Below are 16,550 nucleotides of genomic sequence, written 5' to 3' on the forward strand. Positions count from 1 at the left end.
GTATGATTTGTTGAATGTAAAACTGATGATCTGCCCTGTAAACTTTCACTCAGTCCACAATAAAAACTTAAAGAACAAAAAAAACCATCTTCCCATCAACTGTGAAAGTAGAATTGCAACATGGACTCCCTGAATTTGTGCCAAGTGCTTGTAATCCTAGAAGACTGCAACTAATTGCCCTAATTCTGTTGCCAGACTAGTAGTAAGCACTGCTGGAAGACACAAAACTAAACAGGCTCACCCTATTACATAAAATTCAACTTTCCGTTTAAAAATCATTTCCTTTCATTATCATCTTAGAAGTGATTGTAGACCTCTTTTAACTCCTTAAACACCCATTTCCTTTTCTCTGTAAATTTCCCTTTTCCAAAGCATTGTATATTGTGTATGTTTAATGATAATTCAAAGTTTTTAGAGTTTCTATTTTTTTTTTAATTAGAAAAACTAAAATTAAAGTCATCTAGTGTAGTAGGTTGGAGTCCTGGTGTGGCGCTGGTGGGCTAATGTGCTGGACTGCAAAGTCAGTTGGAATCACAAGGTCGGTGGTTCAAGCTCACCAGGCACTCCTTGGAAACCCTATACAAGGTTGCTATGGGTCGGGACCAACTCGATGGCACTTAAGAACAACAACAGTGCGGTGGGTTACAAGCTGGGCTGCTAATCACAAAGTCAGCAGTTGGAATCTACCAGGAGCTCTGTGGGAGGAAGACGAGGCTTTTTGCTCCCATTTATTAAGATTTACAGCCTCAGAAACCCTATACAGGTTCCCTATGAGTCAGAACTGACTCAATAGCATACAACCACCACAACCACCATCATAATGTATTATGAGTCAGAATCGACTCAATTACACTTAACAATAGCAGTGACAACAATAAAGTACTAACATTCTCACCGTCTTCAGTCTGTAATTAAAAAAACAACCCGACCCATAATTGAGATCATATTGTATACATAATTTGATATTTTCCTTTTTATAATACCATGAGCATTTCTTGAATGTCATTCTTTGGAAAAATTACTGGCTACATAATATGGATGCACATAATTTGATCCTTTTCCATTTGTTGGCCATTTAGATATGTCCTTTTTCCCCCTAATATAAATAGCAAGCCCATAAACATCTCAGAACATGATTTTTATCCTTATTTGACTATTTCCTTAACCTTGTATAAGGAGTATTAATGGGTCAAAATTTTAAACCTGAGGTTTTCATAGTGCCTTCTGTTTACTTAAATAAAAAAGCAGGGACAATTATTTCAAAAATAAGTTATAAAAATAACGAGAAGTAGAAAGAATCAAATAAAAACCACCTAACATCTTACCACCTAGAAATTAACAATAGATAACAATTTAGTGTATTTCCTTATGTCTTCTACCTGTAAATATTTAGACATTTTGTAGTCAAAATTGGGATAATATTCTATCCAATTTTTCATTCTGTTTTATTCATTTTATATTTTACTGTGACTATTTTAAAATGTCATTAAATAATCTTTTAAGGGGACTCCTGGTGTGGTGTTGTAGGATCAGCACTGGACTTCGAACCAGAAAAAAGATCAGCAATTGAAACCCACCAGCTACTCCTCAAAAACGCTATACAGGGTAATGTAAGTTGGAACTGACTCAATGACACTTAACAACAACAACAACAACAGCAACAATCTTTTAAGACAGTGTAAAGAGTTCATATAATCTACTCCACGACACATAAAAACAACAACAACTGCTTGGATTATACCACAGTTTTTATTTTCTATTCGAATTTGGTTATTCAAGTTCCCACTACTGTAAAAGCACCAAGGAGGAATTAATGTGCTTGGCTGCTACCAACAGTTTGGAGGTTCAAGTTCACTCAGAGATGCACCTGAGAAGAAAGGCCTGAATATCTAGTTATGAAAATTGGCCACTGAAAACCCTCTCAAATAGTACTACTCTGCTACCATGAAGTCACCTATGAGTTGGGATCGACTGGTGACAATTGGTTCTAAGATGACTAAGATGAAATTTGGAGCCCTGGTGTGGCGTTACAGGATAAAGCACTTGACCGCAAGGTTGATTTGAACCACAAGGTCAGCAGTTCAAACCCACCAGCTGCTCCTTGGAAACCCAATACATGGTCACTATGAGTCGGAATTGACTTGAAAGTAATTAACAGCAACAACAAAGATGAAATTTAGTTTACATTTATTTTTTGACATATCTGATTATTTCCTCATGATAAATGATTAAAGGTATAATAAAATGCTGTCAATTATATCTATATATTTAACTTCTTTTATACGTACTTCAAATATACATAAGTGTAGACAAGACAGTTTTAAGAACCTCATTTATTTAATCAACTGATTTAACAATTGTCAACATTTTATTTACTGTATTTGATCAATTCTATTATATTTGTTTAAGGAGCTCTGGTACAATAGTGGTTACAAATCGGGCTGCGAACCTTAAGGTCAGCAGTTTGAAACTACCAGCTGTTCCGTAAGAGAAAGATGAGGCTTTCTGCTCCCGTAAAGATTTACAGTCTCAGAAACCCTGTACAGGGTCGCTATGAGTCAGGACCGACTCCACGGCACATAACCACCACCACATTACATTTGTTTATTTTTGAAGAGGCATTTTAAGGCAAAATTTAGATGCCATTACTTTTTAAAAAAATGTTTTATTGTCAATTATGTGACAGTTTACATGGGAGAACATTAGCTTTACATTCATCCTGTCTTATATTGTTTCATTGCCATGGTTACAATCCCCTCCATGCATCATCAACCAACCAAAGAGTATACCCTACAAGCCTGTTCCCCAGTCGTCAGCACACAGCCCCTCTCCCTCTCTGTGTCTAAAGTCCCCAGCCGCTCCATCTCTCCACGTCATCATCTCTGCCTCCATCTCTGGCGTCACTGCTTTTCTGGGTAGGGTCCCGCACTCCGCTCTTCTCCCTTGATGGTCCCAGGGACCTCCACTCCTAGACTGCCAAGTCAATCACTCCCCTCCTTTTGCTACAAAACATCCACCCTTACATCTCCAACCCTCACAGTCAGTCCTGATAACAATTATTCACTATTGTATCACAAGAGACCTATCCGCATTTTCTTTCATCAGCCCCATCCAGACAGATTGGATACTACTCAGTGGACATTCTACCTTCCTCTGCGCCCTCTGGAGCTAGGTTCCCTTTTGAAAGCTTGTAAACCAGTCACTTCTTGCCTTTATAGCCCCCCCACCCGCCCCATTTTGGGTAGCCAATGTCCAAGTTGCCCATCCCTGTCTACTCTGTGTATGGAAGGGGTGGGAATGATCCTTGCTGTAAAGATTTGAGCTACTGCATCCATAGGTATAGGTCAAGTTCATCATATTTTATCAGATTACTCTTTTTTCCCTCTTCTTTCTTCTTCTAGTTGAGCTCTGATCATCCAGTCATTGAAGCCAAGTCAAGTGGGTATTATCTGCAAGTGTGGGCGTTTTTGTGCATATGCCCGCTCTTCTTATCAGCTGGACGCTTCACTCTCCACTCTAGTCCTCTGTGGCTATGTCACTGACTCTGGGCCCAAGAGTCCCCAGGTCTTGCCACACTGCTGGCCAACCAGGTATTCACCCGGGTTCACAGGAGTCTATTGAACATGGTAGGGCTTAGCTTTCTGCTTCACTGATGTTTTTACCTTACTTCCACTTATCGGTGACCTACGTGGTCTCCAGTCAGAGTGTGTATTCCCGCTGAGTCTTAGTCATATGCCCTCTCTTCTTATCAGCTGGACGCTTAACTCTCCATTCTAGTCCTCTGTGGCTAAGATGCCATTAGTTTTACCAGTAACTACTTAAAGATCTCTAAGAGATAAGGCTCTTTTAGCTACAACTGCTGCTACTAATGTTATGTGCCCTCAACTCGGTTCTGACTCATATAGGGTTTCTGAGGCTGTCAACCTTTACAGGAGCAGAAAGCCTCATCTTTCCCCTGTGAAATGACTGACTGCTGGATTCGAACTGTTGTAGCTCACTATGTTACTGGGGCTCCTTTAGATATAATGACTACATCATTAAAACAACAACAACAACCTCTACTGTTGTTGAATCAATTTTTAGTTATAGCAACCCTAAGAACATACGGTTTCCAAGGCTCTACAGACTGCCACATCTTTCTCTCATGGATTCGAACCACTGACCATTTAGTTAACAACCAGTACTTAATCACTGCACTACTGTGGTGTAGGGATTTATTTAATATCTCTCCTAGTCATTGTTGTTTTTGTTTATGTGCCATCAAGGCGGTTCCGACTCATATCGACTCTGTATAGGGTTTTCCGAGGAGTAACTGGTGGGTTTGAACTAACTAGCTGTGGTTAGCAGTCCAGTGTTTATTCTACAGTGCCATACCAGGACTCTCCCACCAAATGATTTTTTCCTGATACATCTGGGTAAGAAGGTAGGGGAAGATGCTGATGGATTATATGATTCACTTGCGGTGTAGTGAATTATCTACTGTCTCTTCTAGTCATAGCCTCTAACACCCACCATACAAAGTTACTGCTCTGCTGGGTCTGGGTGGGAGAAGATGCTGATAGGATGACACGTTTCAGCTGTGGATGTTCGAAGACTACATTGTAACTGTAAACAATTGATATTGTAACATGGGTTTCATTGAAGCATCTCATAAGCAAAGCAGGAGGGGGAATCTCACTACCATTAAGAAGAGCAGGGAGAGGACCTCAGGATCCCTATGAACTGAACCTCCTTGACCCAGGAGCAGAAAGCCGTGACACTGGAGGGATAGCAGAGGAGCAGCAGCAGCAGAAGCAAGAACCAGAGCACGAGACAGAGCAGCGGGCTTCTCGGTCCACTGAGCAACTAAAGCTGAGTGAGTTCGGGCAGGAAGCATGCTTGTAGAGTGAGGCACCTCTAGGCACTTAATTGACAGAGCTAGGTTTGCTGACCTACAAAGCAGGAGCTATATGCTTTCAGGTTGAGGCTTATGGTGAAGTGGTGGGTCCTGTGGGCTTATCAGCAGGTATGGCACTGTAGGATAAGCACTGGACCTCAAGGTGGCAGTTCAAACCCACCAGATGCTCCTTGGAAACCCTACGAATCTGAACCCACTTGAAGACACTAACAACAACAAAAGAGCTTTGTAACATTGCCAGATCAGGGCACAGCCCTTGCTAAAGGCCAGAGAGAGGTTTGCATGTGGGCTTGGCTGACGGGAGATTACCTTAACTGTGCCCTGAGCACTTCTAACCCTAACCTGTTAACTTCCCTAATAAAACCCCATAACTGAGTATCGTGTCTAAAGCTTGTGTGACCATTGAAATGAATTATCGAACCCACATGAGTAGAGTACTTCTGCAAGGAGACTTTTGAGATAGATCTTAAATGAATTTACCAAACAAAGAGGAAATCAACAAAGGGATGCAAAGGGTCCAACATTTTTGTTGGGGCAACAATCAACTACTGAATGGCTCAGAACACAGGGCTAGTGATAGGGAATGATGGGAAATAACAATAAGAGTTGACATCAGTCTGATCTCTGAAAGACTTTGAGTTGAATTAAGGAATTTGGACTTAATACTATAGAAAAAAAGACAGCCAAAAGGAGTGTTTAAACAGGAGAGTAACGTGATGAGATTTGTTTTGTATGAAAAGAATTCTGCTGGCAGCATGGACAAAAGCCTGAAACCTGGGAGAACAGCTGTAAGAAATAAAGCAAGAAATACAGGCCTAGATTACGGCAGTGGGAGTATAAAGGAATGGCAAGTGATGCCTGAGATCAAATGGGCAGGGTTTGGTGAATGACTAGATGTTGGGGAGGGAAAGAAAAGAGTAAATCTGGATCACATTTTCTAGCTCAGGAGATGGTATGACTGGTAAACACCTGCTATCAAGAACACTGCCAACAGCTGGTGGGTTTGATCGGCCGACCTTGTGGTTCGCAGTCGAGTGCTGATCTTGAGCGCAACACCAGAAGTCAGAGAGGCCTCCGAGATGGGATGGTAAAGATGACTGACCAGCTAGAGTTTATTCCAAACACACATACTATACAACAGCTTTACAGTCTTATATTTTATTTATAATTACTTCATATACTTTTTTGATTTGTTATTAACATTGATATTTTAGTTTCATTTTAAAAGTGAATTTTACTATACATCTTTTATTTATTTATTGTTTTTACAAAATCTTGTCTTGAGTTTTTAAAATGTAGCTTGATTTGCTACTACAATTTTATGAATCTGACCTACACTTATGGATGTAGTAGCTCAAAATACCAACTGAAAGCAAAGGAGTCTTCACATCAAGGATCATTCCTATCCCATCTGTATACAGGGTTGATAGGAATGGGCAACTATAGACATTGGTTACCTAAAATAGGGGAGTTATAAAGGCACAAAGTGACTGGCATACACGTTTTCAAGACGGAGTTTACTTTCAGAGTGTGGGTGTGTGTTTGTGGGGGGGAGAGACAGAATCACCACTTAATAGTATTCATCTTGTCTAGACGGGTCTGGTGAAAAGAGATGGGGCTAAGAATCTTATGATTCAATAATAACTGTTATCATGACTAATTGTGACTGTCACAACTGTAAAGGCAGAAGTTTTATAATATAAAGTGGAGAGTAGTTAAACTTACAGTCCAGGAACAGAGGACCCTAGAACCATCAAGGGAGAAGAGCACGAGCAGAATGTGGGACCCTATCCAGCAAAGCAGTGACACCAGAGATGGAGACAGAGATGAGGACATTGAGAGAGAGCAGCTGAGGACTCCTGACTCAGGAAAGAGAAAGGGTTTGTGCTGGAGGCCAGGTGCTAGTGGCTTGGTGTACATCTCCCCCCCCCCCCCAAAAAAAAAACCACAGGCAATAAAACCAAATACTGTTGAATGATGATGCACGGAGGAGATTGTAATCATTGCAATGATGGGATGAGTGTAAAGCTGATGTTCCCCCATGAAAACTATCATTCAATTCAAAATAAAAACTAAAAAAAAAAAGAAAAATAGAACACTGCCAAACAAGCAGTTTCCTTGGGATAAAGAGATTTAACTTTATTTTAGACATATTATCACTGTTGATGTCTGTCCTCTATGCAGAGCTGAGCTCCCTGCACATTGGATCATATTCTCAGTGCCTAGAGCAATACAGACATTTAATAATTGTTGACTGAACCAAATACAAACCCACACATTTTTATAAAATGCTGCATACCTACATTTCACAAAAATTACCTCTCTTCCCTTACAGTTAACTCTCTTCATCCAAATTCTAGATTCTGATGATCTATTCTAAAAAATTTCAAATAGCAGCTAAATGTTCTAATACTCACACTGAAGTTACACTAATCAAGCACACTACAAATGAATTTATCAAAAAAAAAAAAAAGAATTTCTAGACAAACAGCATACTGATTAATTGGCAAGAAGAGAATATGCACTTACTAAAATACACACAGAATGTTCATACTTGCCATTTGACCCAATTATGAGTGCTTAGAAACTAGGAGGTCTAACAGCTATTTAAAATTCCCTGTTTTATCAATCTCTATCATTCTGGAAGGAGCCCTGGTTGAGTAGCGTTTAAGTGCTGTGCTAACTGAAAGGTTAACAGTTTGAATCCACCAGCTGCTCCATGGGAGAACGATGTGGCAGTGTCCTTGTGTAAAGAAGCACTGGAAACCCCAATAGGACAGTTCAACTGTCTTACGGGGTCATTATGAGTTAGAGTCAACACTATGGTAATGGGTTTGGTTTTCTTGGTTATCACATGGAGTAAACTTAACATGTACTTATTCCTTTGATCTTTACGTTTACTGAGCTACTTTTGGACAACAACAGAATCAAAGAGCATTGACAGTGAGAAGTTTCAAGCTTGACTCTACTGGTGAGTGATCTTGGGTACGGTACATTAGTCACTCCACATGACCAACTGTACAAGTAGTTTTGTACATTGTATTTTACATAGCCCTGGTGGCATAGTGGGTTATGTGTTGGGTTCACTGCAAGGTCAGCAGTTTGACTCACCAACTGCTCCACAGGAGAAAGATTAGGCTGTTTGCCTCTGTAAAGATTTATAGTCTTGAAAACCCTAGGGGCAATTCTACGATGCCCTATAGCATTGCTATGAGTTGGAATTTACTCAGTGGCAGTGGGTTTGGGGTTTGTTTGGTTTTTTTTTTTGGCGGAGCAGACAAAACAGGGACTAAGTATTTTTAAATATTAGAGATCACCATCATGAGAGAGAAAAATAATCTATCAAGAAAATAAACTCCATTACTTACTGTGCCCTACCGCTTTCCTGCCAGTGCTAAGATAAAAGTTAATGCCAAATACCAAACTCCAGTGCCATATGAAACAGAGAATTCTTTTAACTGTCTTCAAACAGAATGACAGAAGTGAAAGAAATCTAAAGTGATCTTTTCCTGAAGACAACAGATAAATGTTTAACCAAGTACTCCAGAGAGAGGAGCTTACTACCACAGGGACTCACTGGTTTCTGTTTGTCAAGGAACTACACTGTACTAATTATTTAAGTGTCCTTTAATTCGATTTTGGGTTTTGGAATATCAATCAGGATTGGAAGTTACTTAGGGGTTTTTTTGGGGGGAGGGTGAGGAGTAGATGGAAGCAGTCAAGGATCTTTAAGTAGGATTACTGAAAGAAGCACACGGCACATGATACCTACTGGCCCTGTTTTTAATAGTAATTAATGCCTGGAAACTTTATGGTAAATTACAGTAATAAAAGCAAATTCATTTCACTAGAGCAAAGCAGTTACAATTTTCACCACTACATTAGTCTGCTTTATGGAAGAAATGAACCAGGCAAAATGGGCAAGCTTTGGAAAAAACAGGAGGGTAGGGGAATGAAGGCACCCAGATAAGACCAACAACAGGAACAGTTCCAAAGCAGGAATTCAGCACTGATTGCAGGTCCAATACAGTCAGGCAAGGGGTTAGGTTCCAAAGATGAGCTGAATGGTGTGAAGTATGTAGTTCCTTGCCTTAACTGAGCCCAGGGACATTAACTGACAGGAAAGAAATGGAAAGTAATAAAAAAAATATATATGATGTGCTTCAGGATACAAATGAGAAATAATTTTTCCTGCTGGATTCAGAGAAAATAATAAGAGAAGATAAAACCTTTGAGCTGAATCTTGAAGGATGAGTAGAGCTTTGTCCCATGAAGAGAGGGACAAAGAGGACATTCCTGACAAAGCAAACAACATGAATAAAGACTTGAAAGTGAAAAAGGTGCTTAGGGTAGAGAACTGGTGCCAGGCCTGGTAAACAGGATGAAAAGGCACTAGGGAATTAGAACTGAGTTGAAAAGGTAGGCTGGAAGGACCTTCTTCTGCAGGTGATAAGGAACCATCCAAAGATTTAAAAACCTATGGCATAGTCAGATTTGTGTTTTGAAATAATTGTTGTTAAGTGCCGTGGAGTCAGTTCTGACTCAATGGTGACCCTGTACGGAGTTTCTGAGGAGTGGTTGGTTAGGTTTGAACCAATGACCTTTCAGTTCAAATGGACCTTATGGTCGAATGCTTAACCTACAGCACCACACCCGGACATAACTAGTGTTAACTATAAGATATGAAAGAGCACAAACTATTATTCCAAATTAAGGAGCCCTGGTAGTGTAGTAGATTGTGTGTTGTGCTGCTAACTGCGAGATCAGCAGTTCAAATCCACCAGCTGCTCTGCAGGAGAAAAGATGAGGCTCTCTGCTCCCATAAATATTTCCAACCTTGGAAACAGGGTTGCTATGAGTTAGTAGAACTGACTCCACAGCACACCACCACTACCGCCATCATTTCAAATTAGGTAGAGGCCAGAGAATTGTAATCAAGCAATTACAAGGCTAAGGCAAACATTTAAATGAGAGTTGAGGGCATAGAACATGTGAGTGACAATAGGGGAGGAGAAGGAGGGTAGAGCAGATCTGTATTTGTAACTAATTTGATATGTGGATAAAGAAAAAAACTAACAGTGACTCCAGAGTGTTTCTGACTGGGTGGATGTTGGTGCTATTAAATAAGACTCAGAAGAGAAGTGGGTTGTAGACAGATAACAGAGTTCATCTATACATTTTATGATCAATCATAATTTTAGTTTCCATTTCCCGCCAGAGTTAAGAGTTTCTTAAGTGTTTTCCCTGTCTCTAGCCTGGAGATCCCTTCCAATCTATCCTGCACAGTGGCACCAGAATGCTTTTTTCTAAAACAAAACTCTGAAGATGTTAATTAAGCACCTCCACCTCCCAAAGCTTGTATGTAGGATAAAGTTTGAATGTCTTGGTTTGACACACAAAGCCATTTACAAGTTTGCTTCTACCTACCTCTATGAGTCACACACATGCTGTACCCTTTGTTCCAGTCGCATGGAATTTCTTGTTGTGCCGTTAACAGACCATGCTATTCCAATCTCCATGTCTTTGCACTCCCCTCATACAGTATACTTCTAGCTCAAACCTCATATCCTGAAGGAAGCTCTTCTTGATACCCTGATTTATAAAGGCTAACTCTTATACTTGTTTAGTACTTTCTATAGGATATTACCACCCAATATTATAATTGTGAATTTATCTATTTCACCAGTCAACAAGTTCCCTGAGGTCAGAGACTATGTCCTAGTTGATATGATAGAATATCTAGTAGTGTCTGGGCACACAGAACACTATTAAGTGATGTGCTTAAAGAACCTAGTGGAGAGATTCTAAAATATTGTTATGTGTATGCACATTAAGGTCACATTCTTGTTTAAAAATTCAGAGCTATTGAAAATAGACAAAGGATTATGGGTCTAAAGCCAATTCAGGACTGGAGAGAGCAAGCAGGGAGCCATCAACTTATAGATGCAAACTGAACATCACACACAGCAGATATGTAGACTGAGAATGGCTAAGGGCAGACTCCTGAGAAACAGCACCCACTTAACGGGCTGGAAGAGGAAGAGACACCAGGATATAAGAGACCAAGAAGAAACGGAAGAATGGAAAGCCAAGAGAAGTATGCTTAGAGTGCGGAAAAGTTAGCATGTCTATGAAATGCCCGAAAATAGTGTTTAACAGGAGGACACTTTACATTTTCCCTTGCCTAGCTCATTACACAAGAAACAAAGGTGTTAACTTAGGGTAATATTTTTGCATTCTGTTTTTTATGTTTAAAATTGGTTTAGCTCTAAGACCAAGTGAATATCATTATGATACTTAAACTACCTAAAGCTGTATCAAAACACTTATTAAAACAAGAAGATTGAAAAGTTTAAATGTCGGAGTATTTCTTTTCTCTTTCCTAATTACTTCTTAGTCAGTTATGTCATTGTTCTTCTTAAAATATCAAACATGGATTTGAGTGAGGGGCATTTTGTCATAGAAGGGGGCTTCAAAAAGTCATAGTAAAATGAAATTGAAAGATAATGGAACTTCCCCCATGAACTTTCAGAAGTCCCCTTGTACTTACTTTATATTAGTAGTTTATTAGCTTGAGAGACAATGTTCACGGTCACTTTTAAACATCGAATTTTTCATTTACCAATTCTAATAGAAGAAACTCTTGCTTGTAACTCTAAAACCTTAAACTTTAATGAAGTGTGCTCATGTGGTGGTTCCATATGGTAAATGCTGGACTGTGAACCACAAGGTGAGTGGTTCCAGTCCACCAGCAGCTCCATGAGGAAAAGATGAGCTTTTCTGCTCCAGCAAAGATTTGAAGTCTTAGAAACCCTAGACAGGGTGGCTATGAGTTGGAACCAACTTGACAGCACTTAACAACAACAACAACATTGCAACAGTAATTTCTGAATAAACATCAGGTACTTTATGGTAAAGAAATCAATCATAGCATTTCACAAAAGTAACCATGAAACAACAAACTTACCCCTGTATCTGTATCAGACTTTGATGAACTGAGACTTTCCTGAGAAGGTGATGGGGACACGCGCCCTAAAAACAACACAGTAAATATAAAAGCACAGGTATACGTCCATATGTACACACAACCACAAACATTCAGGAATAATGACACAGTAACATCTATTTAATAGGCAATGAAGTACTCACTTAACCTCTTGTCAATTTAGAATCTTCAGTTATGTATTACAGCATAATGCAAGCAAGCGATGCCCTCAAAATCTGCCAATGTCTACAGAGCTTAGTTTGCTAGTTTCATGAATTCCTCCAGATGTGTGTTCCTCAAGCTGTTTCTTCTATTATTCTCGTCTCCACTGTCAGCTGATCATCTCTTACTTTACTATACTTTTCTCTCATCCCATAACATTTTGTTTTTCAGCCTTGGTTTATGAGGTTGGCAGGGAGTGGTGGTGGTGTCAGAGGAAATTTATTTTACAGGGAAATAATTTCAGGCAAAGAACTCCATAAACTTAAAACTCCTATTTTCATTAACGCTAGATACTTTTTGGATACTTATGATAAATAAATATTTTTACATAGTTGTAATCAGTGTATACACAGTATTCTCAGGTTTTCCAATTTCACTGAACATTTTTTTCATATACTCTTTGATATATTGACAATTCACATTGACTTTTCCATGGCTGTGTTTCCTGGATTTTCCCATGAATTTCTGGGTATATATTATTCTCATTCTTTTTCAACAGTCAGGTCTGTCATAGAACTGAAGGTTTTCAGGGAAAACCAGGTAATAATGTTCTCAAGAGTTGATGACTATAAGGATGAACTATGACTGAAAAGGGCTAAAGCCAAAATCTTTGTGGGAGCTATTTTCACTGGGTTTAATGATTTTTTTTGCTCTTGACGTTTGTTTTATTTTTAGGCCTGTGGTTTTTATGAGAAGTGGTGGTTGCTGCATATGACATCCAGATAAGAAGGGCATTACTGTACCTACAACTGAAAGATTCTAGATTTCTCTGGATTTTTAAAGCCCATCAATAAATGAAAGATACCTTCAGTATTGTACTTCATTCTCATATTGTTGAAATAGTCAAAAGCATTTTTTAAAGCCCATATTCTCACTACATTGTCTTGTCCAGCTGAGGCAAGTAATCGACCACAGTGAGAAAATTTCATGGTCCAAACAGCTCCCTAAGGAAAAAAGGAAGTTTCACATTTATTTCTTAAAAAAGTTGAGACATCACTTTTAAGCCAAAGTTAAAAATTATGCCAAACTAGATGTACAAAGCTAATGCTCATATTACCAGCACGTAGGCTGCGAGTTCAGTGATGCTCTAAGACCGCAGAAGGGGCTGTCAGAAGAAAGGTGGATGAGAGTCTACATACTAATACAAATGGGAGCTCTACAGGGCTTCTTAGGGTTTTCAATGGTTCCTTTTTTTTTTTTTTTTTTAAGAAATAGCTCCTTCTTAGGCACCTGTGGGTGGATTCAAACCCCTACTCATTGAGTTACCAGCTGTTAGGCTAATGTGCCCTGCTAATTGAAAGGTTGGAGGTTTGAGTCTACCCAGAGGTGCCTTGGAAGAAAGGCCTAGAAATTTACTGCTAAAAAAAAATCATTGACAAATGTATGGCGTGAAGTTGTACTGACACATATGTTGTTATGAACTGCTGACAAATATGTTTGTTGTTAACTGCCGTTGAATCGGTTCTGACCCATAGCGACCATGTATAGGGTTCCCAAGGAGTGACTGGTGAGCTTGAACTGCTGACCTTCTAGTTCAAACAACTTTGCAGTCCGGCACATTAACCCACAGCGCCACACCAAGACTCCTGACACATATGACACATAAAGGGTGGTCATAAATAGGAGTTGAAGAGATGGCAACTGGATAACTGGTGGAGTGGCCACAGATCTTAATTGTAAAAGCACAAATGCTAGTGTTGTATTTTAGTCTTCTAACTGAAAATGACAGGGGGCCAAGAGGGGAGGGGCACAGCTGAGAAAAGAACAATGCTCACCTTAGCAGTGACTCTTGTGACATTTAGTAGTCTCAATCTGTTCTCCCCTCAGTTCCCCACAGTACGTACTATGACTAGAATTCCTGGATATTGAAAACAATTATGTATGTGTGTGTGCGTGGTGGGGGGATGTGTGTGTAAAAGCATTGGAACCCCTAAATTGGAAAGGCAAAATCCTATTACAACAAATACTGTTAAAACATATATGTACGTGCGTCAAAAACATTATCCATGCTGCAGGCAAGATCTCAGTTACTGGAACAGTATTCGTTTTACAAAAATCAAATAGATTAAGAAATTTGTCTTTTGGAGCCTGCATTGTAGCAGCAATTTTTGTACTATACTGACTCATTATTTCTGTTAAGTAACAGAAATAATGAGTCAATATAGTACAAGGAAATTTAACAGATTCTTTAGTACTATAATCAACTCAATCATTTTATGTGCAGATTATAAGCACCAAAATGTAAATCGTAATATTGCTGCCATCCAACCTGTTTATAGTTGCTTCCTCACACTTATGATAACTTATAAAGGCTATACAGTAAGCCACATGTAGTTTGGAAGGTGGCTTTTAAAAATCACATAATTAAAATTCATGCATTATTTCATTATATGTAACATTTCTTTTACTCCCACATTAGGTCTGATAATCAAGACCTGATTTTAAACCTAAGTAAAAATAACACAAATGTAGATGAATAGAGAAAAATTCAAGGGCATAGTTTTGTTTTCCCTCAGGGAAGAAAAACCACTGAAAACTATGTCAGATGCTGAGAGATGACAGGGTTTAAGATTCCCTGATAAAGGATACACAGTATCATTTTTCCTGTTCTGAGCTTTATTATTATTACCTTCCCTGTGCTCCAAACAATGCATTTTGTCCACTTTCATCAAATTTGATACATGTTAACTCTGCTAGGGAACTTGTACCTCCCACTCCTTGTTTGAGCTAAGCACAAAACTTCACAAAACATATTGAGTTTCTGAAAAGCTTTGTATAAATTATTTTAAAAACACTGGGGAACATTTTAAACATTTTCTAAAGTGACATACCAAACCCTAGGTTCAAATACTTTAAAGACTGGTAGCTTTGCATATGCTTCTTAATGGCACAGACATAGAGTTTTAATCAATAACTCACCTACTGATCAATTAAGAGACAGACCTCTGTATTACCTATTCATTAAATTAATAAAAGTCTGCTATTCTTGAGTCAAGCTAATAAAATTACACACATAAGAAGAGATAAGCATTATATCTAAGTGGAATTATTTCCCACAATGAAAAAAGCTTACCATGTGTTCACCGCTAAGATCTTGTACCACTTTGATCTGATCAAAATCATACGGTCCTTTAAAACCATGTGCTGCTTTGAATTTCACTGGTCGTGTATATGGCATCCCTTCATCATCACTTGATGAAGGATCATCTTGATCAGTATGAAACACTGAACAGAAAAGCATTAATAAAAATCATTACTAGCTAATAATAGATATACCAAAAGGAACTCTGGTAGCGTAGTGGTTACGAATCGGGCTGTGAACCGCAAGGTCAGCAGTTCGAAACTACCAGCTGTTCTGCGGGAGAAAGATGAGGCTTTCTGCTCCCGTAAAGATTTACAGCCTCGGAAACCCTGTGCAGGGTCACTGAGTCGGAATCGACTCCACGGCACATAACAACAACATAGATATACCAAAAAGGAAACTCATTGACATGGATTTGATTCCAACTCATAGAGAACCTATAAGACAGTAAAACAGTCCCTACGGTTTCCAAGACAAGAAACACCTTTCTTCAGCACAGTGCCTGGTTGGTTAGAACCTTTCAGTTAGCTGCCGAGTGCTTTATCCACTGTGCTACCAGGGCTCCATAATGTAGATGTTTCCATTGCTATTAATTCTATTCTGACTCATAGTAACACCATATAGGGTTTCTGAGACTAAATCTTTACAGAAACAAAAAGCTTCATCTTTCAAGGAGCGGCTGGTGGGTTTGAACTGCCAACCTTACAGTTAGCACTGTAACTTATCCTACAGCGCCACCAGGGCTCTTTAATATAGACAGAGCTACTATCATCTTTTCATACCTACTGTCTTCCAAAAAAATTTATTAAATGGTAAAGGAAAAGCTGTCTGTTACAAAATAGTATAGTGTTGAAACACATGGAGTTGGTGTCAGATTGCCTGGGTTCAAATCTAGCTCTGTTGTTTATTATCTACGTGTGAACGGCAAATTACTCAACCTTTCTAAGCCTCAGTTTTCTCATCTATAAAACGGAGCTAATAATGGAACTTTACCTCATAGCATTTTTTTTTTTTTTTCACATCCAGCCTCTATTTATTTAAGGTTTTTATTGTGGATTGAGTAAAAGTTTACAGGGCAGATCATCAGTTTTACATTCAACAAATCACACACCTTGTTTCATTACAATGATTATAATTCCTTCCACGTACTATCAATTACCAATATTTCTCTCTATTCACTTTAGATATATAGTTTTTTAAATACTCAGGCATATATAATAATTTACACCACTAAAGGGCACATTATACAAGTCTGCCTCCTGATTGCTCTCTCTTAGTCCCTCACTTTCCATGAATCTAGAGTCCTCAGCTGCTCCATCTCTCCATGTTGCCATTTCTGGCTCCATCTCTGGAGTCCCTGCTTC

The 16,550-nt window shown here is 39.0% G+C and overlaps 1 protein-coding gene across 3 annotated transcripts in view; it reads right to left on the reverse strand.

The window, feature by feature from the left end:
* Nucleotides 1-16,550, reverse strand: part of WDR44 (WD repeat domain 44) — a 122,776-nt gene that overhangs the window by 25,828 nt on the left and 80,398 nt on the right. For all 3 annotated transcript variants that reach the window (XM_006872110.1, XM_006872112.1, XM_006872111.1), the window contains 3 exons: nucleotides 15,178-15,329; nucleotides 12,910-13,048; nucleotides 11,865-11,929 (listed from right to left, as the gene is read on the reverse strand). In XM_006872110.1, coding sequence (XP_006872172.1) covers nucleotides 11,865-11,929; nucleotides 12,910-13,048; nucleotides 15,178-15,329 — 356 coding nt within the window. The remainder of the gene's footprint in view (nucleotides 1-11,864; nucleotides 11,930-12,909; nucleotides 13,049-15,177; nucleotides 15,330-16,550) is intronic.

Source organism: Chrysochloris asiatica, unplaced genomic scaffold (genome assembly GCF_000296735.1).
Source record: "Chrysochloris asiatica unplaced genomic scaffold, ChrAsi1.0 scaffold00183, whole genome shotgun sequence".
NCBI classification, from domain to species: domain Eukaryota; kingdom Metazoa; phylum Chordata; class Mammalia; order Afrosoricida; family Chrysochloridae; genus Chrysochloris; species Chrysochloris asiatica.